Source organism: Anopheles gambiae, chromosome 3, assembly GCF_943734735.2.
Source record: "Anopheles gambiae chromosome 3, idAnoGambNW_F1_1, whole genome shotgun sequence".
NCBI lineage: Eukaryota > Metazoa > Arthropoda > Insecta > Diptera > Culicidae > Anopheles > Anopheles gambiae.
The window spans coordinates 243,198-270,083 of NC_064602.1; the positions used below are offsets into that span (position 1 = coordinate 243,198).

Genomic DNA, 26,886 nt, shown 5'->3' on the forward strand with positions numbered 1-26,886 from the left:
CTTCTCCAGTCCCATCACTTACGACAAAGTGCTCATGTGTGTTCAACGTGTTTTCTTGTTGTTTGCAAAAAAGGAGAGGAAAGGTTTCTCGGTCCTTAAATACACTCCACTGTCCAGGTACCACCTCGTGGTGTCTCCTAAAATAAGTATTTTTTCCTTACTTCATCCACCCACAATTGGCACCATCCTGCCTCCCAGATGTGCCAGAGCTCTACCGTCGATGTTGATTTTGTTATTATTGTGCTTTTTCATCTCAATTTCCATCGCTCCGGCTCACTCGCTCTTCGTCGTCATTGGCTGATGAAATAGGGGTGCGCGCGAGACTTTGCACAAGCAATGACGTCTTTCGGGTGATATGATCTGTTTACGAATCTCGTCTGTAGCTAACCTACGCAAGCAGCGGGGGTAGTAGTACTTTGGGGGAACAATTGTCCAGAGTGCTTGGCTGTTTTCCTAATCGATGTTCCTTTTCCACCGTCAATATGCTATGGAACAGATAGACAAGAATGGGTTTGATGGAACGGTGGCGTTGAGTTACTTCCGTTTTGTCCAAAGATAAGATGTTGGATCTCAAAATGAATCGTGATATTACGTTTGTCGCATGACGGCGGATGACGCATTGCTCGAGGTCTCGTGCTGCTTGGGGGTATGTAGGTTATAGGGTAAGTTGAAAAGGAAATTATCACTTTATCGGTTATCAGATATTGATTAAAGTTGTACAGTTCCGTGCGTCCTGAATAAAAAAATTACAGCCTGTTCCGAAGAACTATTTACGATGTTGGCTAGACGTTTATTATACACCTGATAGCGGCATTATACGCATCCAAATTTTCGGTTGTTTTGGCAAGCTGAAACGGATGTTTGTTATAGGAATAACATGTTTTTCATTGCCGCACGACCATCGTTCCAATATGCGCATTGTTGATGCTAACCCACTTTAAATCCGTTTTGGCCAATTCAGTTGGAAAGCAAATTAAAAGATAAGGCTGAGCGACGGTTTTACTTACCAAACTGCGTTAAATTAAATTTGTAAACCAAAAATGATCATCGGGAACAATCCGAGAGCACATACCACCGAACAGCAGGACGAGTTGCAATAATTGTGGGGATACCAAAGTGAGTTAATTCACACGTTTAACCATTCCCAATAACAAACGACCAATGAAACGGAAAATCACGTTTAATTAACATAGCCGTTGCGACAAAAGCCCTCCCCCCCCCCCCCCCCTACGTGGTTCTTGATCGTACTGAAGTTTGATCATGAACTGCTGCTGCTTAGTTCAGTATTTGATTTACCGTTGATAGAAATTAGCATACAGTGGGATTTTTTTGTGGGGTTTTGCCACGTTAGTGGGGACAGCCAAGTAAAACCCGTTTCGGTAGCGTTCAAATTCTTGATCCACGAATCAACCGCCCATCTGGCTGGCGATGATGGAACGGGCGATAGGATGACAAAATTCCCATAACACACAATGGCATCCATCGTCACGTGACCAGCCAGGGGCTGCAACTACTAGCGGGTGGTGAAATGGTGTCTTCCCCCTCCTCGAGGCTAGATCCCCGAAGAGTCTAGAAGAGCGTTGTTTGGACAGGTTTGTTACAGTACAAGTACGCACGCGTGAGTTGCTCTGGAGTCAGTTGATGACAGTGACTCGAGCCCTGCGGGATGGAATGCGGAAGGAACTGCACCATGAAAAATATGCGTTGATGTGACCTTGTCCAACTGCCCAACAATTGGTTTAACACACAATTTCGTCGTAAGCGACATTTGATGTCTTGTACGAGATGCGCGCGTGCATTTGATAGACGGTGATGGTGACCGTCTCCGGATGTTTGTGGTCGGGAAATTCCTTCCCACCATCGCCCCCCTTCCCCCAACTCTTCTTATCACGATCATTGTACTGTGCGTGCCCGGGAAAGACCTTCCGAAGTGGCCAAAGTTTTTTGTGCGATGTAAACAAGAGGCGTCGTTGCACAAGTGGCGACGCCACCGCCCGTGATGCGGCATGGACCGGTTCTAACCAGTTCGATTACCGGTTCGGATTTGTTAACTCAAGCAGGCAGACTCTAATATAAAGTTTATGCGGTTTTGATGATTCAGAGTCGGACCGTCTCGGCTCGTTGTTTTCTTTTTGCATTCATCTCACAACATGTGATCATAACAGCCGAAATTTTCGGTTATGTTTACTTGGTCTGGGGTTTTCCATACCTAACAAAAAGTGAATAAAGCTTTCGTACAGCATCCTTTTGGGTCGGTGTCGGCGCTTGTGACGTCAATTTACATTCAAAAAATTGCGCGTCGTTTATTTGGGGTGGGTTCAACCTTCGACCCGGTCAATCTACAGGTGACGTCGCATGCGTAAACATGTGGTCGTGTCCCCTCTAGCTTGAATGCCTGTGGTGTAGGTTTGGATTGTAAGCGTCCACCGGACTATCAACCACAAAGCTGTCCGTACGCATTGCAACTAGTAGTAGCCGGTGGTGGCGAAGGTTAGGGGGTGATGTGCGCATTGACAAATTTTGGAGCCGGTGGCAATGTAATGGCTGCTTTTGTATGCAAAACGGGTCATCGAGCAATGGAAACGTTCCGTCCTTGGGTGGCGGATGGTGGGAGTGCGGTTCTCGGTACTTGTTTCGTGATTCCTAAACACTGGAGGTGGGGTGGTGGAGGGAGGAGGTTGCGTTGAAAAACAAACCACGATGCGATAATATCAATACACATTAGTTGAATTGATTTTTGCTTGTAATCGACAAGCGGTCGGTCTCGTTTGGTCTCGTGTGAGGTTTGTTTACGCTCTTAACTGAACGTGTTTTGTAACGGCCGGAAATTCTTGAGACCCAGAATTTCCCGGGGATTTTTGTCGTTCTGTTTCTAAACGACGCAAACAACGCCAAAGTATCATTATCGCCCAACAAGATGTTTTACGAAGCATTAAAATGGGTCTGAATCGCACTAGTACTAGCAGGAGGGCTCATTTGAATGATTTTCATCTCAAACCTTCGTTAGTTCATTCGTCTGAGTCTCCGTTTGTAGGTTAAACCATTAGATAAAGATGGCGGATGACTCATATATACATTCACTCACACTGTTTACGAGATAAATCCTGTCTATCACTGTCATTGTGTACATACTGGCGAACAATCTCAGGGTGTCGGATGATTATATGGTCGTTGTAATGTTGCTGCGAAGAATTAGCACCATCTAACACCTCCCGCTGAAGATGGGTACTACGTCCGTTCCTAGAAATATAAAAGTAAAGCGTGTCTCTTGGTAAATGTTACGAAACTCGTAACGTTGTGTTGTGTTTGGTTTATTAAACTAAAATTAATGCTCCATCTTATGATGTTTAAGGTTCATGGTTACGGTTACTTGAATGTAAATCTTTCTTCTATTTATTTGTTTGATAGATGAAACTTCTATTTTGATTCTAATCCGCCAAATTGCAAAACAATCTCACAAGTAAACAGACTAGTGTAACAAATTGTTTGCAAACAATCTCAGCATAATGCCGCCACCGGGATTCGCTACTTCGTAACCAACAACTGACAACTGGGATGGTAGCAGCAACAGCAATGCCACGGGATGGTCGGTTGCCATTGCATCAGCAAACTGCCTGATGCACTTGCTTGCACCGGCATTCGCGTGATGATGATGATGATGATATGAGCAATGGACGAGTTTGACGCCTTACCCGCTCGAACTGGGATGAACCTTTCGAGCATGGAGCAGACGAGAGCTTAGCGATAGAGATGCAACTCTGCCATCTCTCTTGTCACGAGCACAAATATGCGGATGGTAGGCTAAACAAGTATCCTAAGTGGAAGTGAACGGAACAGTGTATGGTTGGGTGGTATGGGTGAAAGACAAAAACTATGCATCTATTGTACTGGTCTGGCCGCACGGCAAGTGCCAGCTACACCCCGTGCGGCCTGATACTACTAGAACTTCAACATGGCCCGACCCTTGATCTGCGGAATTGTTTTTAAAAAAGTTATTTTTTCCTTCTTTTTTCTCGTTTTGTTTTCTGCTTCTTTTTAGTTCTATCAACTGCCGATGTGTTGCCGAATTACGCGAGAGAAAAGCGTGTAGGTGCTATGTGAAAAATAACTGCCAAACCCACAAACTGTCCGATGTGATGGAGGTGTGAAGCTTAGCGAGATTTAGGGGGGGGGGTTCGGACATACATTTTGCCATTCAACAAGGTATGGTTGTGTATACAACCAGGGGGTGGGGGGGGGGGGGAGCGTTGGCGGAATTTTGTGATAAATGATTTTTCGTGTGTGCCTAGCAACGGTGTGTGATTTGGTAACATGTGGTGTTTGTTTGTGTGTTTGTTTTTTTTTTTTCAAATTCATACTCAAATGTTGACACTGTTTAACTTATATATGTGTGTTACACATACACATACACTGGTAGGAATCAAATGTCGGCCAATTTCCACCAACCACATGCAACCCACTAGGGATCTTATCAGCCCGCACGCGTCTAATACTGTGTATGTGTTTAAATAAATAAGTTTAATCGAATGCTAGCCACTACTGCCAGGCGACTCAACCCCCCCTCCCCCCCCATTCTATAATGAATGGACCTGAGAGAGGGGTGTGAAATTTTTGCTCTATATTATCAGCTATCTGCCTCACTGCCCGTACATTCCCGTTGGGATTTGCTTTATTTTATCCTACACAAACGGCTTGCTTTTATATTTATCTGCTGCTCCTCGTGTGGTGCTGCATTCAGACCGACAAGACAAATCGACCCTTCACCATCAAGAACCCCTTCCCCCTTGGTCCAACCAGTGTGTGCATTTTATAGCTGATTACTGGTTGGTTAATCCGCCCTGACACGAATATGTGTGTGCCTTTAAGATTTTTGCACCTGTTTTTTGCGCTATTTCCTGGCCGACACACAAGAGGTTCAGCAGAACGGGTTCATCGATAACGGACCAAGCCCGAGGGATGGCTTTTTTTTGGCTGTTGCACTCGCTATTGGATAAAAGTTGAAAAGTCGGTGTGTTGCCAGCTGGTTCGTGATGGCTTTCCCTGAAAAATGATATCGCTTTTGTGGGTGAATTTACATTTGCAGTGTCATTTATTTCCGTACTAACGCGACGTTATGTTGAGGTGTTGGAGTATTTTTCTTCTTCACCTGGTATGATTTTTGCCCTTTGGTAGCACATTCCTCTTTTTACTTGGAAAGATAATCGTGTCTGTGAGGGCAAAAGGTTATCAGGACTGATAAATTTGCTTTAAACTTAATTCTATTATCAATGTTCATACTTTTTATCTCAACGTGTTGTTTGATATTGGTCCATCTCGATCTTTTCCGGGAGATGATTTTTTTTTTGTAATTTGTTATAATTGAATATTTATCCTGTTTTCATTAAAATTTTATTTTGACTACGGAAAATGATCGGAAACCCCTCTCCATCCGATATGGATAATTTGAAGCCTTCATCTCTTTCAAAGTAAACCGACATGAACAATGATCGGATCATCCCATCAGTCGTGTCGATTTCGTGATTCGTTCGTTTTGTCTTAAAACATCACAATAAATTGCCCCTCCTTCCAGCCAGCATAGCACTCCCATCGATATGTCACTCCCCATTTCTTGCCAAATGTGTGAGTGTCCTGCTCCGGGCACAATTATCGGTCACGTGTGAAAGAAATCGTTACAGCGCGAACGGCAGGGTAGTGATGTGTTGGCTTGCAAAAACATGCATTACCTTCAGCGGGCTTTTAAATGTGAACGCAAAAAGCAATGACTGGTGAGGCTATTTCCAAGTTCGCATGTGCATATTCGCCTTTGGGTGTGCTTTTTCTACATGTGGATTGTTTGGATCGTTTTTATACGCTCGCACACACACGCACACCTTGGGCACGTTAGTCGGCACTGATCATCGTGTCCGAAGGTGTTTGAAGTGAGTCAAAGTTCGACCTCCTCTCCGAATGCCACCTTAGAATGCATGTCATCGCGGGTGCCATCATTAGAAGAGGATGGATGTTTGGGCGCCATTGACGAAAAAATGCCTCCCAGTTGCAATTATATTATCTCACCTGAAGGTTATTCAATAAAGCGTCGGTTTCTCTCCCTTCCCTCCTCCCCTTACTGCGTCCTTGTTATATAATTTCGCAGTTGCAGCCTCTGCTGACGAGATTTGACTTTTACTCGAGGCCAATTGTATGTAAATCATAGGCGTATAACTCAAACATATTTCTGGCAGATCGTGGGTTTGATCGACGCGTAACTAGAGAGTGAGAGGAAAATCGTCCATCTCAGCTTACGATAAACGTCAGGTTATGACAGATTTTTCTCTGCCTCCACATTCACCGCCAGCATCCGAGATTGGAGCGACCAAGTAGAAGGCAAAACATCTCCATGTTGCACGCGATTTGCATAATCCTCACGTTGTCCGTCACATGCGCAAAATAAGTTTTCTTTTTACTGTATGCACCCGCATTCCACGTGGCCCCCCGGCACTTCACCTATAAACCATTGTGTTTAGCCACAAATATTTCGTTTGGATCAAAGTTTTTCATGCACCCCTATTAGTTGTGTGTACCGGCTTGTTTGCTCCACGTTGTCTCGATCACCACTCGGCTGTGCGGCTCAAACAGTGATCACGATTGATTCGCAATAAAACCGATTCATTAAGAGGAAACACATTGCAGCTGCCGCCGGGCGCCTGTGTGTGGCAGTCTTCCTTCAAAAAGCAGCTCCACACACCTGTGTCAGGGCTTGTGTCGGAAATCGCTTAAAGTCTAGCTTTTTCTCTGTGCGTGATCGATGAAGAAGTACCAAACAAGCAATAAAAAAGCCCTTCGTTGTTTGGCCAATTTGTTGTGGCCTTTTTATTGGTGGTGGATTCTTTCTTTCTCTCACCTGTGAATATTGTTAATTGAACATGCCTCAAACCATTTGGCCAAAGCATCTCCCTGTTTGGCCATACATAAACACACACGATTTGCGTCATTCGTTTCCCGGTCGAATCAAGTCGACTGATCTGGAAGTTGTCAAAGGCCCACTCAGAAACGTGCTTGATGGGACAGGCACAATGTTTCGTTGTAAGTTTTTTTTTTAAAGCTAGAGAAAGTATTTAGGTTATGGAGTGGTTAAATAAAAACGAAAAAGGCTTGATTTTTGTGGAATTAAAACAGAATAAATCAAGTAAGAAAGACGAAAAGAGGGAAAGGATGACAAAGGAGTTGATTTCTGGAGCACAACCCAAATCCACGAGACCATCTAGGGATTGCAGGTGGGATTTGCAGTTGTTTCAAACCTTTGGGATGTAATCTCCACGTAACCTGCATTTTAAAATGTATTTGTGGGCGATATTCATGTCTTTCACAAGTAATTCCTTGCGTTAGTATTGGTTGCAAATTTTCAGAATCAATAAAAACAGCATTATTGTTAGCGTTCCAATCTCGATCGGAATAACATCCCCGAGTTCGCCGAACAACATTCGTTGTCCAGATGTTGCGTTGCGTTGGTTTTCATTTAGTTATACCAAGATTCGGTCATCGGTAAGGTTAAGTTAGTAATTTATTTACACTTTCCGGTTCCGATCTGTTGGTCTGATGCGTATGTCTTACTTCTTGTGAAAATATCATCCAAATTTGACCACGAAAACAGTAAAGACGCTGACTTTTACTCAAATAGATCTTCCTTCTGGGGATTGTGGGCGATGTCATATAGGGTGGCATTCACCATGCTACACTTCTACACCCACGATTCCAACGACAACAGCAAGACAGAAAAGGTGTAGGTTGTGGTATGTGTGAGTGATGTTCGCACTATCAACAATTGATTCAAGCACACGCGCGGCGCGCTCGTCTGTCTAATCAGTTTAGGGTTGCAGCTTAGGCGAGAAAACGTCGTGTGTCGTCCGATTTCCCTGCAAACGAGAAACAAGGGGTGGCAGATGGGGATGAGGGGAGTATTCGCGTGAACCAGTGTACAAGCTCCATGCACATCGAATCAGTAAGCACGAGGATGAGCAGCAGCTCGTCGTTAGCTATAAATATATGCCAATTTGATACGGAGTTGCAGGTTTGCTACGGTAGTTTAGGTTTAAAGTTTGACTGAGTCATTTTTATCAGTGATTAGGTATGGGGATTGGGACAGGTGCACGCTTTTGTGTCTTGAAAGTAACTGGAGGTTGGACAAAGTAGTCGAAGATGTCCATTGCGTATAATCTCTCCTAAGCATCCAAGAGACTCTTTCTTTTTATAATCAGCAGGCCTTTTCAGAATCAACGAAGTGCAGAAAAAAACTTTAAATAATAACAAACCAGAGATTACCAAGGTTGACAAAGCGTGACCGCGAAATCCGTCACGGTCACATGATATTGTAGCCTGGCGTTGTCCATCCCTTGGTGTGTAGACACCCGACGTTCATGACGCACAGGAGACAGGCATGGGTCAGCTTCAGCAGCACCAGGTACGGCACATCACATCGCACATCATATGACACTGTTAGACGGAACACATACCGTGCAGTGGTGTAGCCATGCCAACGATCGATGGTGGGGTGAATGGGTTGAGACGTTGGTTCGTATCGTAATGATGTAGAATATTTTTAAACTATCGGTTCATAGCAGCACACCCCCCGTTTGGGTACGTATATGCTATTTTTACACCCTTTTCGAAGGGATAAGAGAGGATGGAGAGTCAGGAGTATAAGAGGAGAAGTGCTCTTTATATCCGGCTGTGTCCGTCAACCAATGGCACGGGATGTGTGCAAAAAAGAGGTTCGCATCTTTCACACATCTTCCCAGCGAGACACTAGATGTGGCGCAGTGAAGAACGCGACGACGGTTCTGACGACTTTTGATCAGGAAAAGTATAACAATAATCATATCCATCATCGTATCGAGTTCAACACAAGAACGGAGAAAGTATGGTAAATATTTTGCACACACCTCTTTCGCCGGATTGTACTTTGGTCAGTACCAACCAGACGGTGTGTTGATAACTTTGCGTGTCGGTGACGTCGTGGAAATACGAAAATCGGTTCCAATTGAATCCGCGATTCATGATTGAGTCCGACGGCTGCAGGTAATGTGTATTGAATGGATTTACTAAAGGCATTCCCTTCTCTCTCCTCTGCCACGATGCGGAGGAGACAATGGAAAACGGCGCTTTGACGCCCGCCGGATAGCAGGCAGCTGCATTCAGGCGTGCTATTATTAGCGGCGACAGTGAGTTATTTCTGACGGGGGTTCGTTATCCATCGTTAATAGATAGCAAAGGATGAGAGTTGTTGTACCTCAAAAGAAGGATAGACAGAGATAGCGCATCCCGGATGGTTGGAGTAATGTTTTATGGAACTGTTTTCTCAGTCTGATGAGAATTTCTGAAAACGCATTGTGATCCGTGCCTGTACAATTCTATGAATGCGGGTTGACGCAAGGGAAGGAATGTGTTTGGAATTAGATGTTACGTAATGCTCGTGTGTGACACTAAGACCTATAAATGGACGCTTTTAAATGTAGTGTTTTAATACGGACAAGCTTCATTTATATTTTTCCTCAAAAGGGATTTGTACTTTGTTGGCCGGACCACGTTGGTTGAATATTATTAATCATTGTAGCTGAACAAATAGAAAATTACATTCAGTCATACAATTTCTGCTCCCGGAAAGGTGTAGAGGGCCGTTCTCTCTCTTGCTCCCGTTCCAATTTGGTCGGCGACGCCAAATAGCACCATTTGTTGCGATTGATTGGCATTTAATGTTTGTGTCGCGTCGAAGCTTTCCGTAGGCGTCGGACACGAGCAGCAGTCGATTTGAAAGTGGTACCATTTAACGATCCTCCGGCTACAAGCGCTCGCACTACTTGTCGCACCAAGTAATCGAGGCTACCCTAGAGATGCAGTTTAAGCATCCTCATTCCAACTTGGCTGGCTGGCTGGCGACTGGCACCAGGAGAAAAGATTTATGGAACTCAGGTGCACCGAGCACGTCAGGTCGTTTAATTTGCACTCGAAGCGTTTTTGCCGCAAAGAAAGTAACTCAGCATCTAGCTACGTGTGCCTACCGCATGGATGCATGTGTGTGTGTTGCATGCTCTTATGCGAATAGATTTTACAGGAATCGGTTGTAATATGGTGTAAGCCACTCGAACGACACACATTTGCGTTTGATGCTGGCAGTGGCGGTGTTTTACATCATCTCCCATCTCCCAGTCGGCGAGTGTGGAGTTTCCTTATTGACTGTTCACTACGAATTACCCTCTTAAACGACCGGGTGGGTGCTTGTTTGTGTGTGGGAAGACACGACCCATAGCCAAGTAGTGAAGTACCGATACTTAATCCTGCCTCGTAAACCCAAAATCCCAGAGCTCCAGAGCTCCAGAGCGCATAGCAAATCATTCAACCATTCGCTTCCACGACAGTTCCCGTGTGTTATGGGGTTTTAGCGGCCTGAGATTATTAACACGACTCTACAACTTTGTATGAGGGCCCGTGTGTGTAAGTTGGGTAATGGTTATCCGATGGCGGTCGTTGTGCAATTGTTGCATAAGTGTGCGGCGACCGGGTCCTTGGTTGATATTTTTTCCTCTCCGAATGCTGTAATTAATAACATTCTATGCGACAAATTTGAATACCTTAAAAGGTGTGGCCAGATATGCCTCAATTGATCTGCTGGACCTCTCACACGAAAGCTATTCAACGGTATCTTATAGGAATGAACTTTCATCAATGAACCGCCCTTTGCGTACACTACTCCGGTAGTGCTAAGGAGCGATAAGACGTCCCGACATGACGACTTTGGTCAATTAAAGCCATGCAATACCGAAGCGACACTCACGTGCCACGCTTCAACCATCCTGTTGGCGTGCATCGATCCTCTCGCACCACCCAGTGCACAGGTTATACCGTTCTTCCCACGTCTCAAACTCGTCCCACACGAGATGCGAGGTTCCAGGTTGACCAGAAATGTCGCAAACGATTATTACGGATGTAACACAACAACGTGAAAGATGGGAGTTGCTCTCAGTGCTCAATCACGTTCTCGGAGGATGCTGTGATGCATACTGCAGGTGGTTTATCGCCCTTGTCTTGGATTATGGATTTTTTTTATGATTTACAACCTGTATGTGTGTTGACAGCGAAATAGACAGCGAGTGTGATCGAGGAGGAGGTTGTGCGAGTTCTCGCTGAGTTACTCTAATTAATGGGCTAGTAATAGTGTTTATTGTTACATGGGTTATACGAGGATGTTGTTACGTCACTGACAGACTATAGCAATAGGCCTCTGTGTCATGCGACGATGAGCCAGGGTGGCATTTAACTGTAATGTTTTTCCAGAATGCACCTGCTACTAGTAATTTGGACAATGAACTTGAAGAATGTCACTTCTCCAAGTCAATCTGATGCTTAAAGTTACGAAACTTGACGAGAGGGTGTAATCGATTGAGTAATCGTGTTAAGAGCTCAGCTTCTTCCTGCATTGATTTAGGAAGAGGATAGCGACGGTTGGCGGAGGTGAAGTTTTTCAATATATCTCATCTTAATGAAATTCATTTTTACTTCCAGCCGATCGGAACACACCCTCGGGTGAAAGATAACACCACCATGAGGTAACAACAAGGCGAGGAAATGCAGCTTTTGGTCACTGATGCAAGAGCAGCGGATCTGTTTGAGGAAGTTCGTTACACACGGCCGAATAAATGTTTTATTCGAAATCGGATAGCTTGTGCTACAATAGTGTATAGACAAGTGAACCAAACGACAGCCAATAAGACCCATGTGTCCGTTAGTTATGGCGTTGGAATCCACAGACACACATACACACTTCCCAGTCGAAATTATAATAGCACGAGGAAGAAACGGAAGAAATTGAAAGTGATACGAAAGTTATAGCGCAAAGAAAAGACGACGGGTTGATGTTCAATTAAGCGTGCTTGCTTTGGCCAATACGCATGCGGCAGTAGCGCAGGATATCGACACATGGTGCGTTTATGAGCGGCCTTTAGGGTTATCTTACAAAATGATGCGCCATAATACCACGTGTTTTGACCATAGACACACCGATAAAATAATGGACAATAACTGGTTCAATTACTTGCTGCCCTTTTCGTAACAGTATGATTATGGCTCAGACTGTTTCACAACAAATGAGGCGATGGTACAGTTTGCTGAAGAATGCCGATCCTCGCGATCCTTCTAGTTGAACGATTAATCGACAAAGCATTCTGGCATCCGTTTGTTTTGGCACACGTAAAAAACTTCTCCCACTAGGTTAATTTGTGGCGAAATTAAAAAAAGGAACCGTACCATGACATGCCGCCGTCTCGATTTCATTCACCGAAACGTACATTTGGCGTCTGTCGCCAGTATGGCAACGATTGTGACGGCGTGGACCGGGAACTAGCTCCTAGTAGCAAAACATTCACTTGCTCATACCGTACGGCGACAGCCGCCCCTTTAAATGATGACGTCTGAGCAGCCGTGTAGAATCTCAGGAATTGCGATTCCCGCCAATTTAAAAGCATCACCTTATTAATTGCTTTATAATGAACCTAAAAAGCAAGGGGGGGGGGGGGGGTGAAAGTGATCATAATGATGACGGTGGCAAATAGTATTGTGCCGTCGTTTGGGAGGTGCTGAAACACTAGTGCGTCCATGCGCGATCGTGATCGTCGCGTGGCGCATTCTCAACGCCGGGTTTCAGGTAACTGTTACTCAGTTGTTGCTGTAGGTCTGGTGTGTTTGTACAGCATGTGGTTTATGGGAAGGGATCGCATCGCGTCTGGTGTTTCGTTTCCTTCTCGGCTGTGTTCGTGTGTGTGGGAATGTTTTCCACGAATAGTAGCGAATGGGTAGTCTGGCCTCGCTGAAGGGATGTAACACGATAGCAGGCACAAATATAGCTAGCTAGCCACTTGCCACGAGCATGATGTTCCTGCCGTTACATCTTCATTTCCCCGGGCATGCTCCAGCCGTCTTTCTGCCCACAAGCACCAGTCAAAACAAATCCGAATTTGATAACTGGGTGTGCGATGGGTGATGGCAGCCTTTACAGGGCTTTCGAAGTCACTTTCGAATGTAAACAATGTTATTCAGCGCGTGCAAAATGTTAATCCACATCAATCTGATATTTCATTTCCTTCATAATAATTTTTAATTTCTTCAGCATGATTTTAAACACGACTCAAGTTGGATTGAGTTTTACAGTTCTTTGTTATGTGTTGAAAATCATGTGGCGAAACTGAAATTTCATTAGGAAGCAAATACACAATTTGAAAACTATTGAAAAACATCTTGGATGGGGTGAATAATAATATGCACATTCGAAAGTGACTTGGAAACCCCTGTATAGGTGTGGTGTGGCTAAAATCACTCAACGTACCGCGTGCAACGGCCGTGTCTTGCTTCTCTATCGCGCTCTATCGCGTTCTGCCATGATCTTGAATCTCGGGAGGTCAAGTGACAGAGGGAGAGAGAGAGAGACGTACTAGGGCAACTGAATCATTTCATCCTGCTGCGTGGCCTCGTTTTTCCAGAGGCGCACACTTACCTCTCGGGTTGCGGGCTCACTGCTAAGGTGGTAGAGATGGCGGTTGTTCCCAAGTCTGATTACGCGTGATGATACGGATTTGAGTATGACATTTGTCCTTAGTAACGATTTAAGGGGGGAGGGGTATCTCTCGTTACTTTGATTTATAGCTATAGCGACGTAGTGACATTTTTATTTTAAATTATTGCTGCCTTTTTACTTACTTTTTTGTCTCAAAACATTTGTAGCGGTTTTCTAAAATATCAAACAGTTGTTTCGAATTATGCTCCTTTAGTTTGTATCAGCCCGAAAACGGGCATCGCAATTTCCATTTACACTTGAAATGGTCCATACTCCCTAAAAGCGAATGACTTCCGACAAAGCCATACGAAAGGGGCAGGAAGGCTTCTTAAAATAATCAGACCTTCTTTTAATAATGCGACATTGAACAGCTGCACCCTCGAAAGGGATTAAATATCTAGTGGTGCTGCTGAAACTAATAAAAACTCGTAAAAATCCACACGTGCTGCCGCCGTATAACCCACCAAAACTTCCTCTTCACCTCATGCCAAAATATGATGCGATTGGTTGCCTCTTTGTTTCTTCCATTCTTCTATTGCTAAAAACCAACAAACCCCCAACCGTCCCCTTTCGGTGAGCGGATAATTCTTCGTCGAAAAGCAACGGCTACGGGCCTCCGCCGTCGTCAGTAGTACGTGTGTGCAGTATCCGTGGCCGTATTTATTTACCAGGATGAAATGTAAGGTCGACGAATCCACGTGCCGCGGCGGCATAGACCCCTTTCCAAAACCTCCCGCCGTCACCTGTTTGCTGCACAACCCTCACTCGCCGTGTATTGCGTGTTTGTGATGCATTCGTTCATGTGTACAGCGTTTTCACTGTTTGGAGCTGGCGTGTTTCGTACGCCCGGTTTTGCGCCCAATCGGCGTAGAAAATTTTTTTTTTCTTAACACACACACACACACACACACACACACACACACGCTATAATCATCCCGACTACTTTCTAGCAACGAAAGCGCTGCTGCTACTGTTGCTGTCGGCTAACAATCGCAAGACTTCTTCCGTGGTTTGTTTGGGAGGCTTTCGCCAGACAATTCGCGGTGGGATCGTTCGTTCAACCGCGCGCGCGTTGAGTCCGAGTTAATTTGGACATCTAAATTGGCGTCTAAACGCAAAGTGTGCGAAATGTGGTAACGGATTTTTGTGTAGTGAAATGTCCGCATTGCGTACGACAAGGTGTGCTGATGTGCATCAGCAGACAAAAGGCCAATGGTTTAATGGATGCAACGGATTAGGGGCAAATTTTCCAGAATCGATTGCCGAGTCAAGTGGCTCTCGAAAAGTGTCACTTACGGGGGAATTTGCGTCAACAATGCCTTACGTGCGTAAACAATGGGGGAATGGAGCGTTAAGTTCGATTGTCTAGTTTAGCGTTGGAGACATAATTCAATTCTCCTTTAGGGTAATAATACTGTCATTATTGTATGGCTTTGTCACATTAAGCTACCAAATAACCCGTTTTGTTTAGCAAAATATTTCAAAGCATGATCGGATGAACGTATTCCCTATTTCTTTTGCTTCTCCATGATGCTTTGATAGCACAATTTGTCGAATCTGTCGATCGTTCGATCGCGTACATACGATCATCGCTAGCTGCGCATTTTACACGCATCAATCAATCGATCGTTTCTTCAATCGGACGACGGCCTCGCCTTCAACGGCCTGTTCAATGGTCGGTTTATCCGTCGCATACGTACCGAACCAATCGGATCGCATCCAAAATAAACATTGACCCGCTTCAACGCAGTGCTGGGTATCACACTACCGTAGGTATGTATGTGTGTGTGCTCTCTTATGCACGCTACTATGATCACCACCCTATTTTGATGACAAAATATGCGCGACGACGAGTGATGCTCGTAATATGTTTGTCGCCTCCCTCGCACCCTGCGCCAAGAATCGTTTGGTGAGGATACCGGCCATTTCACTCTACCATCTTCACGCCCTTGCCATAGCCGTGTCATCCAAATTACTCCTAATGTCCATATTCATTTCCTGCTTTGGGTCGCGCATACAAAAGAGGAGTGGACGTCCAGTCATTATCAGTGCGATAGGGCGCGTGGGGGCAATGTGCAATGTGTGTGTCGCATATACGTATCGATTTTCAGCGAAATCTGTACACACCTGGCCACTAAACGTGATAGAATCATAATTGTTAATGGACTAGTTTTGTTTATCAATGGTCCCGTGTGAATGTCTCACGCATCGTTCCGCAGAAATCTCAAGATCAGTTTGTCACGACACAAATTTTCCATCTGGCAAGCAGGGAAGCAGACAAGGTGGTTTGGGTGGCGCTAATAATGAGGTGTCTAAGACTGGTTGATGGTTAGCAATTAATTGTATAGTTGAAAAGGAGTGGGTTTAGCGATTTGTCGTGAACGCATTGACTATATCCGATTGGAAACACATTAGCAATTTGACAGAGTGTGTGCTGCAAGTGTGAGCATTGTAGGTTATGAGATCATTCAAATGGCACAAACATAATTCATTGAAACATTAGTTTCTGTCCACTAGTATATAATTGTATACTAGTAAATATATGCCTCCTATTAAAAGATTAAATTAAAAAAAAAGTGCAAATGATTACATAACCGCTCTAAATTGATGCTCAGGAAATGATCATAAGAAAAGGGATAAAGAAACCTCCTCCTGATTTGTCGTTCAAAACACACTCTTGGAATTACGGTGCGATCACACGATCACATCATCCCCTTGGCTTTATTTATCGCCTTATGCTCACTTTCTACACCGAATTCAGCTCGGTCGCCTGCTTTGTGCACGACACCATCATCATATCACCTCCCCCCCCCCATAGCGCATCCGAGATGTGTCCGAAAGTCGAGAGGGTGATTCTGCGAATGTTTTTCACAACCCCTGTACTCGCGGGTTTCCCAAAGTCGCCCACTATCATCAAACTACCAGCCACCACCATGGCACGATTTGCTCGCGAGCTCACTCTAACACACAATTCACACAAATGCGTCTACGGTTCTCTCACACCACCCCCAAACCAACCACCCTCTGTGAAGTGAGGGTCGTCTCCTCTATACCGTTGAATGTTTCGTTTATTTTTCATTGCGTTCACTCGCTGTTTGTGTGAGCGTTCGCCTTCACATCTCACTGGCAAGCGCCAAGCCTCCCCTAAATCGCATGGTACGGTCTCCTGTGGTGGTGGCGATCAGGGGCGGGGTGGTGATAATGGGGTGTCTACTGCGGGCGGAAGCAGAGGGCGCCTGTGTCGGTCGCCGTGCGGTCGGTCGTTAGGTGTGTGTTTGTGTGTACGAGCTTGAGCGCGTCGATTTCGTTTTGTTAGTTTATAAATACGTTGGTTCGGTTGGAGCCGATCGTCAGTCGTTCGTTCGTCCGCACGGAGGCAACTTGTGTTAATATCAGTACCATTTGTTGAGTCGATTTGGAATACTTGGAGCTCCGCAGAGTCAGCCAATCCAAGTGACTTAGTCGATTCGAGGTGACTTCAGAAGGGTGTTTTGTGTATGTGTGTGTGTGTGTGTGTGTGTTTAAGTATACGTACTAAGGTCGTGCAATTTGCGTACCAAAACGCAGAGAACAGCAACTGAAAACAGTTTGTCATTGAACCGTGTGTGTATGTGTGTGCCTTGAATCATTTGTGAAAATCACCCCCGTGTTTCACGCTGTGTTTCGCTCAAAATACAAGAACAGAAAAGTGGATTACAGAAGTGAGGCAGCAAGAAGGAGAAGCTCCTCTTTGAAGTAAGAGTTTTGAAAAGAGAAAGACAATCGGTTCATAAACATTCAAGCGAAGCTGCCAACAGCTCACAAAGCTTTATCGTGTCAGCAGCATCCGTCGTGGAGTGAAACATTGTTTTGAAATGTAAGTTGAGCAAGCAAAGATGCAACCAGTCTCTCTCACACACTCAGTACACCGTTCAGTGTCTCTGGGACTTAGCGATTGACGCAAATTCGCTGTGTAAGATCGCTTTGCCAGAGGAACGCCGAACCCAAGAAGGGAGCTGAAGGATTTTGGGGGAATGTTGTGAACGTTGCTGGAGTTTGGATGACGGGAAGGGCAGGTACCTGTACACATAGGTCAATGGCGCCGCCGTGTACAGCAGAAGTGCATCAAATGGCAAAAACAATTGCATACAAAACACGTTGTTGTATGTGTCGGCGTTTACAGAACCAGTCGCCGAGTGTGTGGAATGTAATGTAAAACCTTGCTGGGTGCAATAATTAGCACAACGGTAGAGAGACAGAAAAAGACGAAGAAGAAGAAGAAGAATAAGATGCAGAAGACCCTGTTTATTGCTCCTGACACGAGATCTCTTGCACATTTCATTCGTTCCCATTTTTCCAATCCAACGAGAAATCGCATACGAATAAAATACGTTTATAAAGTTTTCCACAGAGAAACAACCTTACCAATGCATTTGATCGTAGTCTCCGGCCCTGCCCGATTAAATCCGGTGGCCAACTGACCGTATCCGATCGATGGCGGATCATACCGACGCAATCTTGCCCGATCGAGACGCGCTGGAAACATTTCAATCAGTGCCAATTTAGTTACACTGGCGCGCAGTGACTTCTCGCTGGCATCCACCACCTCCGTAGTATTGCTTGGTAGCTGTGCGGTTTTCCACTTGGCACCCCCTCTGGTACAGTACACGGTGGAGGTGTTGTTGCGTTTATTGGTGGATAATTGAGTTTCAACCAGTTGACACTGGCCTGAACCGGGGGGAAGCTCTACTACTGTTTGATTGACAAATTTATTTTTCCGCCCTACGGGAAGAATGATGATGGCTTCCCACGTTTTGGAGGCAGGTCCCCAGGGACAATCGCGGACGGTTCTGGAATATCGGGAACTGTTGACGCGCATCCTTGACACGTTTAACAGGGTCATTGATTTGGCTGTGTTGCGTTTCAAAGGTAAAGTGCGTCGTAAAAAGCAACAAAAAGGACTCCCAAGACCTTAGCCGTATTTTACTACCTCCCATCCATCAACAAGATTCTACAGAGCCGTGAGGAAGGAATATCTAATCGAACAAACTTTAGTCCCCAACAGACACAAAGAAAGGACTGGGAGACAATCAACAAAAGTTAGTCACGAACTATCTTTTAGGCAGCTTTAAACGACCAGTGAATTTCTAGCATAATAATATGGCCACATCAACAGCACCAAGAGAGAGCTCCACGTTCACCTCGTACTTTTGTTTTTACACCGAAAATGATTGCAACCGAAATCTGTTAGGTGTGTTCGCTCGATTGTTTTGGATTTGTTGGTGGTGAAGTTTTCTTCGCTGCGCTTTCCATCCTCTTGAAGCAATCGGCGGGGAAAGGAGTGTGAAGACGTCAGCCCTCTGGGATAATAATAGTAAACGTGCATCTTACTTTCACTTCACTATTGAGTAGTGTGTGTGTAAAAAGAATAACAAAAAAAAAGAAAATTAGTGGCAAAATGAGCTCCTTTCCGCAGAGGTGGGTTGGGGGGGGGGGGGGGTTAGGAAGGGGGCTGGATATGAAATTTGTGGCTAATTTCAGCATCTAAATTACAGCTTTGTGTGCACGCGGCAAATGCAATCCGTCGAGAGGTGTGCACAAGATGGTGCCAGAAGGAGTCGTTTGTTCGTGATAATTTTTTTGGCTGGTTACCGAGGCGAGGGATGGGAGCTTCACAGATCAACACGAAGATCTGTTTTATATAATAAGGAATAGACGCTTTAAATTGAATATTGCTAAATACTCCCATTTCATCAATGTGGCATGAAATTCAAGCAAACAAAAAAATCTATTACGGAAAAGATTGTATGAATTCATCTCCACCCTTTGAATTCAAAGGGTTGTATCTTGCAGCAGCTTTTACAACGGCGTGTCACCGAGAAGTAGGTCAGCATGAAAGGGGGACATATGGTGATTTGGAAAGATCACTCCTTTCCACACTGGGGCCGACCATGCACTCCTTCCAGCTCTCTCTTTCTCTCTCTCTCTCTCTCTCTCTCTCTCTCTCTCTCTCTCTCTCTGCACTTTCGCTTAAACATGGGCCATGAACAGTAACAGTTGTGATGAATGTCGTTTCACAGCACCGTATCTGCGTGTATGTAGCAAGGCCACGGCGTCATCAGATCGATCATCATCACGCTTTTTCCACAGCGTTTGCCACCGTTGTTGGAGGAGAAATCTACGTACGCAACCGCTTCTTGTTTTCAAAATGACATCCGCCGAGTAGACTTTGAATTTTTCAACGCGAAACGCACACTCAAACATTGCAGTAAAGGGTACATAAACAAACACCTTGTGTGTGATCTGCTGCTTTTAAAAGAAGCTTTTGTTGTGTTTTTTTATTGGAAGGAAATGGTATATATCTCTCGTTCGGAATGCGTCCCGGGAAGGGGCAAAGGGAGGGCAAAGAAAATTCCAAACTGTTCGAACACACAATTGGTTGCGGAATTGTGTTTCGGAGGGGCATGTGTGTATCGTGTTTCCAATGCAACAAGGAAACGGCTGCAAATAATCCACCCATCAACCTCTCGTGCCGCTTGTGGTTAAAAGGTGTTAGATGGTCTGCGAACGAACAGTGCCCTTGAACCACACTAGTGCGACCCACTTTCCGGCATGGTGATGTGTGTATGTGCGGTGTAGTTACTGCAACTAACACCGCCACCGTTTGTTCCATTCCAAAGTTCGCTTTAAGATATGGATTTTAATGCAATAAAATGTAGCAGAACCTTTAAGCCTTCTGGTTGGTGATGGACAGTAAGACACACAAAGAGAGCTTACCACCCACTGAAGAGGGCATACATTTCGACGCAAAAGCCGACTCGAATGTCCAGGATGAGGCAGAGTTCTCTTGCCATGAAGAAGGTCAGCGTACGTTCCCCATCGCGTGTTTGCGTTGCGGAACCATTGCGTAATGTTGCGGCGTCTGCTAATCAACTTCTGGAAAGAACGATCGGTCAAGCGCGTTCGCACACACACCCTTCAACGCAACCAAACCAAGCTTAGTGGTGACAATTGCCCCGGGTTTGAACGATCCAGAACGGTGTTGTAGCTGGTCTTTTGCTGCAATTGCCGCCACTACCCCACTGGCATCGTTAGAACACAATTGTGTTTGTAAGTACCATGCGCTCCACTCCACAAATGTCCCACTACACTGCACTACAGGGAGCTATGCAGATAAGGGTGACGACGGGTGACAAACAGTACACACACGGAACTTGCTGCCGTGTCAAACACACCTAAATCGAATTCAATCACGGGCATTCTTAGGCTGTATGCGTGTAGATCGTGTGTGCCTTCTATTATGAGGGTCATCTCCTCTGTCGCTACACGTGCATCGGCAGTGATTTCGATTCGGGGCAATAGTGGCTAGAAGATCTAGATGATCGGGAAGAAGCCGAGCCCGCGCTAGATGATGATAAGAGGACGGTTCAGAAATTGGATGATGTAATGGGCGAAATTCACAAAGGTTCGGGAAGGGACGATCTCTTGTTCATCTCTGCTGCCCTCAAAATCATGCATCAGCTGATGCTGGAGTGGTGTGTGCTTTATCTCGGGGCCGCTTTGCCGTTCCCGTAACCCAGAGTGGTAGAAATCATTCACCCAGTCTTTCAGAAGATTGCAGGGTCAAACGGCATCGGGATGGAAGCCTTCCGAGTGATTACACATCCGCGTTGGCTTTGAAGCATCGTCATATCGTTCGCTGCCGACGCCTTCTTGATTTTGCTGCTTCCGTTAGTCATGTTGTAGGCTAAAAGAAAATAAAATCAATAACACTTTCTGCTGTGATGGAGAGGCATGTGCAAAAAATCTGCATCGCTATCCTGTCTCAGTCACGGGAAGCCCTTGGAAATGGTGGTGGGTGGCACCTTCGTACGAGACCGGATGCGCAACAAGGGTGGGAAGGAATGTCACGCTGCTTTTCTGTTCGATGGCATGTCTATCCAGTGTGTGACTAATCTCGCATGACATCAGCGACCCCGGACTAGACAAGGCAATGAGATTAAATGTATGTGCCATTGTTCGATATCCTCCAGTTAGGTGTGTTTAGTTTGACCACCTTTCTTTCATAAAGTGGGAATTAGAGCGCGAGCAACACCACAAACAAGGCCACAATCCTCCACTTACGTTAATACAATGCATACTTGATCCATTATTAATAGTTTGTTTCTGGTTTCTGTTTTGTTGTTGCAGTATCTTCAAGTACAAAGCTATCAGCAATCAGTAACAGCAGCATGTCGGTGGCCAGCGTACAAGCACCCCATCTGGCGGATTTGTGCAGCTCTCTGAGGTAAGTTCCAAAACAACACTTGGGGGAAAATGGGAACACGTCCGACCAGTGGCGAAATGGTTTTTCCCAAGCTCTTCCACTCCCTGGTAGTGGTCTCTCCGGCCAGCTTAAAAAGCGGTCATTAAACGTTTATGGCTGCAATTGTGGAGTACATTGTTTCCTCCTTCCCCCTTTTTCCAGGAGTTCAGGGCTCATGTTGGGCCTCCTCGAATTCCTCGAATTATGTACATTCCATCACGTCCTCCTCTGGTGTGATTGTGGTGGGTGCGGTGGGTCGGCGGCACTCGAGGATGTTGCCGCTTGCCCCCAGCGGGGTTCGTTTATTTTTAGCATGCATTGCTCATCCACCTTTCCAAAAAGCTGCTGGTTAATCTCAGTTAGTATCCACCGCCAGAGTCCAGTGAGTGGCAACAAGTGGCAAGTAAGCGCGAAAGGTTGGTAGGCGTGCGTTACGAGTTGGAAATTTTTTAGTCTAATTATAGCCCCACAAATTGTTCATTCATAAATCCATTCGGCTACGCACCTGGAACCAGGTCTTTAGCAGGCAATTGTGACGTGGTTTAAATCGATCCAGTCGGTTTCTAGCACTACCGTGCCTGAAAATACCCGCACAGACCTTCCTTTGAGCGTTAACAGCAACCGTCTCGTTGATGTGTTTGATTTTAAAATACCTTGATGGATTGAGATGTGACGTAGTTGTGCTTGTTGCTCCGTTCATACAAGACGTTCATTGAACAAGGGATAGGCAAGATTTATTTGTTGATGAGAGATGCGTCGTTCATTCGCGTAGCCGCGTAGTAAGAATGAATCGTCAAAACCCACTGCCCTGCGCATGTCATGTGATGTGGGATGGTTTTACGCAAGTTCTGCTGAGTGTGTCATTGAGCTAATGTTTTCTTCTTTTTTTCCACTTGCAGTCGTACTAGTTTAAGTATGTCGTCGTCGCTGTCGGATCTGGTCGGCAGCCCGTCGCTCGGTGCCGTGTTCGATTTCCACTCGTCGGACGCGGTGCTGACGATCGAGGAGCTGCGGGAGCAGCTCGGCTCGTGCTACACTTGCGGCGTGTCCTGGACCGAGGATCAGGTGTCGCTCGATTGCACGGAGTGCGGCGGTTACAGCCTAGAGCGACCGTGCCTCATCTGCGAAGGTATCTGCGGTCAACTGTGGAAGCGTGATTTTACCATGGTAGGTGTTACTACTATTCTCCCCCGTCTCTTCATCCCTTCTACCAGATGTTCTAACACTCCCGTTCTCTCTCTTTCTCTTCTTCTTCCTTTACAGAGCCATGCTTGCGGTAAATCACGCTGGCAGGGTGTGTGCACCAAGTTCCCGGCACAGATGATTCAGTTGCAGTCATCCGCACCGCTGAGCAGTTGCGCCAGCTTCGGCAGCCACCACCAGCTTACAGGTTGTGCCGCTGCGGCGGCAGCCAACAATGGTGCAAGCACTGCAAGTCAGCAGCATTTCCTGCAGCAAGAACTGTGCGCCCGGCTCGAGAAGCTTTCCGCTAATGCACATTCGTAGAGCGTCTGCTGCGCAATCCGTCACCGACGCAACGGTTCGGGGTGTAGGTTTTTTTTTAAGTTTACGTAGAGGATGTGGAAGAAGACGAGCACCAACTGCTGCATGAGATATCAGGCCTCAGGCGGTAGTAACCTATATGCATGCGGTCTCGTCGCACAACCCAATTAGGAAGCGTGATGTTTCCAGCATAACGGGGAAGAGATGGAGTGTTTTATCTGCTTACTGGGCATATGAGTTCCTACTAATATTGAGTATCAACCGGCAGGAGCAGGGAGTAAAACCTCTCTCAAAGACGCGCTATAGAGTCTACATGATTATGATAGCATTTGATACGTATACCGTATCCTTCTTGCTTTTGAGCGATTTCCTCTTTTTCTTCCGGCCGAATATTACAATCGGACGTTTAAGATTTCACAGCAGATAGCAGACTATTTTCCCCGAATATACAGGGCATCAGGTGTAGTACAGGATTTCAAAATTAGTACAATCTTAGTGTCCCCCATCTTTTTAAACCATGTGATAGAACCATTCGCTCAAAATCGACCATTGAAGTCCGAAGTCCGTAGCAAAACAATATCAAGAGAGATGATCAGATCAGATCGTCTATCAACACACAGCAACAAAGTGTCGTACGTTATTTAGCTTAATGAGAGGAGTATGTTTTTCTGTGAAAAACATGACATTTATTAAAATTTCGCGTAGGATAGGGGAAGCAGAACAATAGTGGGTAAGGTATGCAATTTTATGCAATGTATGCAAGATGGCAAAAGGTGTGCATAGAACTCTGAGGCAACTCTGAGCAACATTATATTATTAAAAAAAAGAAAACCTATGTGAAAAGAATCAACAATATTCGTTAGAATCGTTCTTTTCACTGCAAAATTTTGATATTATATCCCTTGCACGTTGGGTTACCGTGATATGCCACCGTCTACTAAGGCCACCAAACCAGAAGCTGGAGTATGCTAATAAGAGCATAGATTTTGTTTTTTATTTGCAGCTTATTGTCTATTTACATCGTTTTATGCTAGTAGCTTAACTAGGCGTAAGGTGTTCTTTAGTCGGATAAAACCATATTCGTATGAATGATATAAATTGTTTTGTGTTTCTTTGTGGTTTGATGAGATGGAGTTATGTTGATATCGAAAATCACAAACAATAAAAGGAAAACAAGCTATGTAAAACAAAACTGACTATTTTTCCTGCAATTGAATTGAATTTGTTGTGTGATGAGCGTAACCTTTAATTTTTAGTGCAGAGGACCATGAACTACAGTCTGTTCCCGAGTTACACGATTCTCGAGTTACGCAGATTCGGAGATATGCGGTTTTCTAAATGAGATATTTTATGTGCGAAATCAGTACAATTTGCTCCCAGAATTATCAAACGCAAAATTATTCGTTTTTCTTACTAAAATTCTCAAATCGCTTTAAAGTCAGAAACATAAAAAAAATCAGTATGATTCGTATTTAATACGTTATATAGTGTATACAAGTAGTAAATTTAATCAAAAATATCCATTAAGCATCTATATTTTGGTAAAAAACGTTGACTTTTGCGAATATTCGAGTTACGCGGACATTGAAATTTTGCGGATGCCTTGGGAACGCATAAACCGCGTATCTTGGGAGCAGACGCCCTGATTGGAACGTCCTGTCGATCACATCGAACGAAGATCAAAATGCTTTGAGAGGCATATGGGGGCAATATACTTAAAGTCTCTATAAAATAAACAAACAAACAAAATCAATATGCTCCAAATAACCAAGATACCGAAAACGTCACCAATTTCTTGTACTAAATATCCAGTTCCATCTAACAAAGCCAAAACACAATCAGTTTGGTGGGTTAAGCCACACGACCACATAAGCGGCCACTTCAATATTGTTGAAATCAGTTTTTATGCACGGGTAATTTATTCGCTCAACATGTTTCACCTGTGTTAAAATGTGATTTAATTATGCAAAGGAAGCAATTAAACGTGTGTGTTTAAGTTAGTTTGTTGCGATACAACCATGAGTAATATTTTTATATTTGTGTTTTTTTACTTGTGAATGGACTCTTTCATTTCGCTAGTTTATAGACTAATAATATTGCTGAAGTTGAAGTGCAGTGATGTAAGTGAATGAATTTAATCAACCGTGGAGCTAAAATCCTGTTCAGAATATTCAGCTTAGCCAACCCTTGACCAAACTTTTCCTCAAAACATTTTTGGAAAAGGTGGGTTAAGGGAGGGCAAGATAAATAATTCGGATCGGAACTGGTAGCTTCGATTGTTCTAAAATTTGGTGAGTTAACGACTGAATCGACCAACACAAACCCACGTGGGTTTGAAGTGGCTCTACAGTGGGTTAAGGCCGATTTGGTTATTTGGGCTTTGTGTGTAAAAAATCAATATGTGTGTAACACTGCTTCTAGATGACCAACTTTTGTACCGCGAAAAATTTCTGTGAGCTCTTTGTGCTTCTCGGTTTTAGAACAAAATCAAGTGCAACCGTGCACTCAAACAGACACTCAGGCTTATGTGGCATGTCTTTTTCGCTGGCTTGCTCTTGAGCTTCGATGTTTGATGTATAGGTGGCGCTAACGTCTTTCTGCATCATGCGAAGTCAGTAGATAATTGCTCTTTGGGAATTGGCCGTTTGACAGAAGTGTGTTGACGGTTTTGTTGTTTAAACCAGTGTGGCCAGATTATTTTGGCAGATTTCGATAGGAGCACCAAGTACAGGCGTTCCCCGAGATACATGGTACCTCTTACCGTATTAATACACGATGCGCAATCTCAGATTGCGCATATATTCGTTTTATCAAAACATATGTCATTTCGCGTAGCCAACCCTGAGCTATAAACGTCATTTCCATACAATTTCAGATTGCGGCAAGATTGCGCATAAATTTTCAAGATTATATGTCCGAGATATATACATATTTTTTGACAGATACAGGGTTTCCCGCGATTTATTGGTCAGTTCCCATGATTTTTTGGTGCGTTCCCACGAATTTTTGGTCGTATCCCATAGATTTTTAGTTCGTTCCCATAATTTATTGGTATTTTCCGATTGGATATCAATACAATTGGACCAAAAAAATCTGGGAAACGGCCAAAAAGTCGTGGGAACGCACTAAAAAAATATGGGAACCAACCAAAAATTGATGGGATCCAACCAATAAATTGTGAGAAACCCTGTAAATATATCAAACCGATCCGTTTGACAGATAAATATATGCGCAATCTGAGATTGCGCATCGTCTATTGTTACGGTTATATGCGGATTCGGAGATACGCGGTTTTCTAAATTTGACAATTCTTTGAGAAAATTGTACTGATTTGACACATCAATTTTAAATTGCCAAACAATTTCCGTTTTGATTGAATGTTAAAAACCATTTCAAAAGGTTTAAAACTGTTAAATTCAATCAGAATCATATCAAATAATTCATGAAGTGACTGAAATCGCTCCCTACTTGCAAAATTACATGAAAAATAGTGATATTTTAGCTGGAAATCAGAGATTCG

General features: G+C 44.5%; 1 protein-coding gene across 1 annotated transcript in view; it reads left to right on the forward strand.

Moving 5' to 3' along the window:
* The window catches only part of LOC1278216 (protein pinocchio), a 28,210-nt gene extending 3,652 nt beyond the window's left edge, over positions 1-24,558 (forward strand). The window contains exons 3-5 of the mRNA XM_061653248.1: positions 21,749-21,845; positions 22,763-23,030; positions 23,127-24,558. Coding sequence (XP_061509232.1) covers positions 21,749-21,845; positions 22,763-23,030; positions 23,127-23,369 — 608 coding nt within the window. The 3' untranslated portion in view covers positions 23,370-24,558. The remainder of the gene's footprint in view (positions 1-21,748; positions 21,846-22,762; positions 23,031-23,126) is intronic.
* The last annotated feature ends 2,328 nt before the right edge of the window (positions 24,559-26,886 follow it).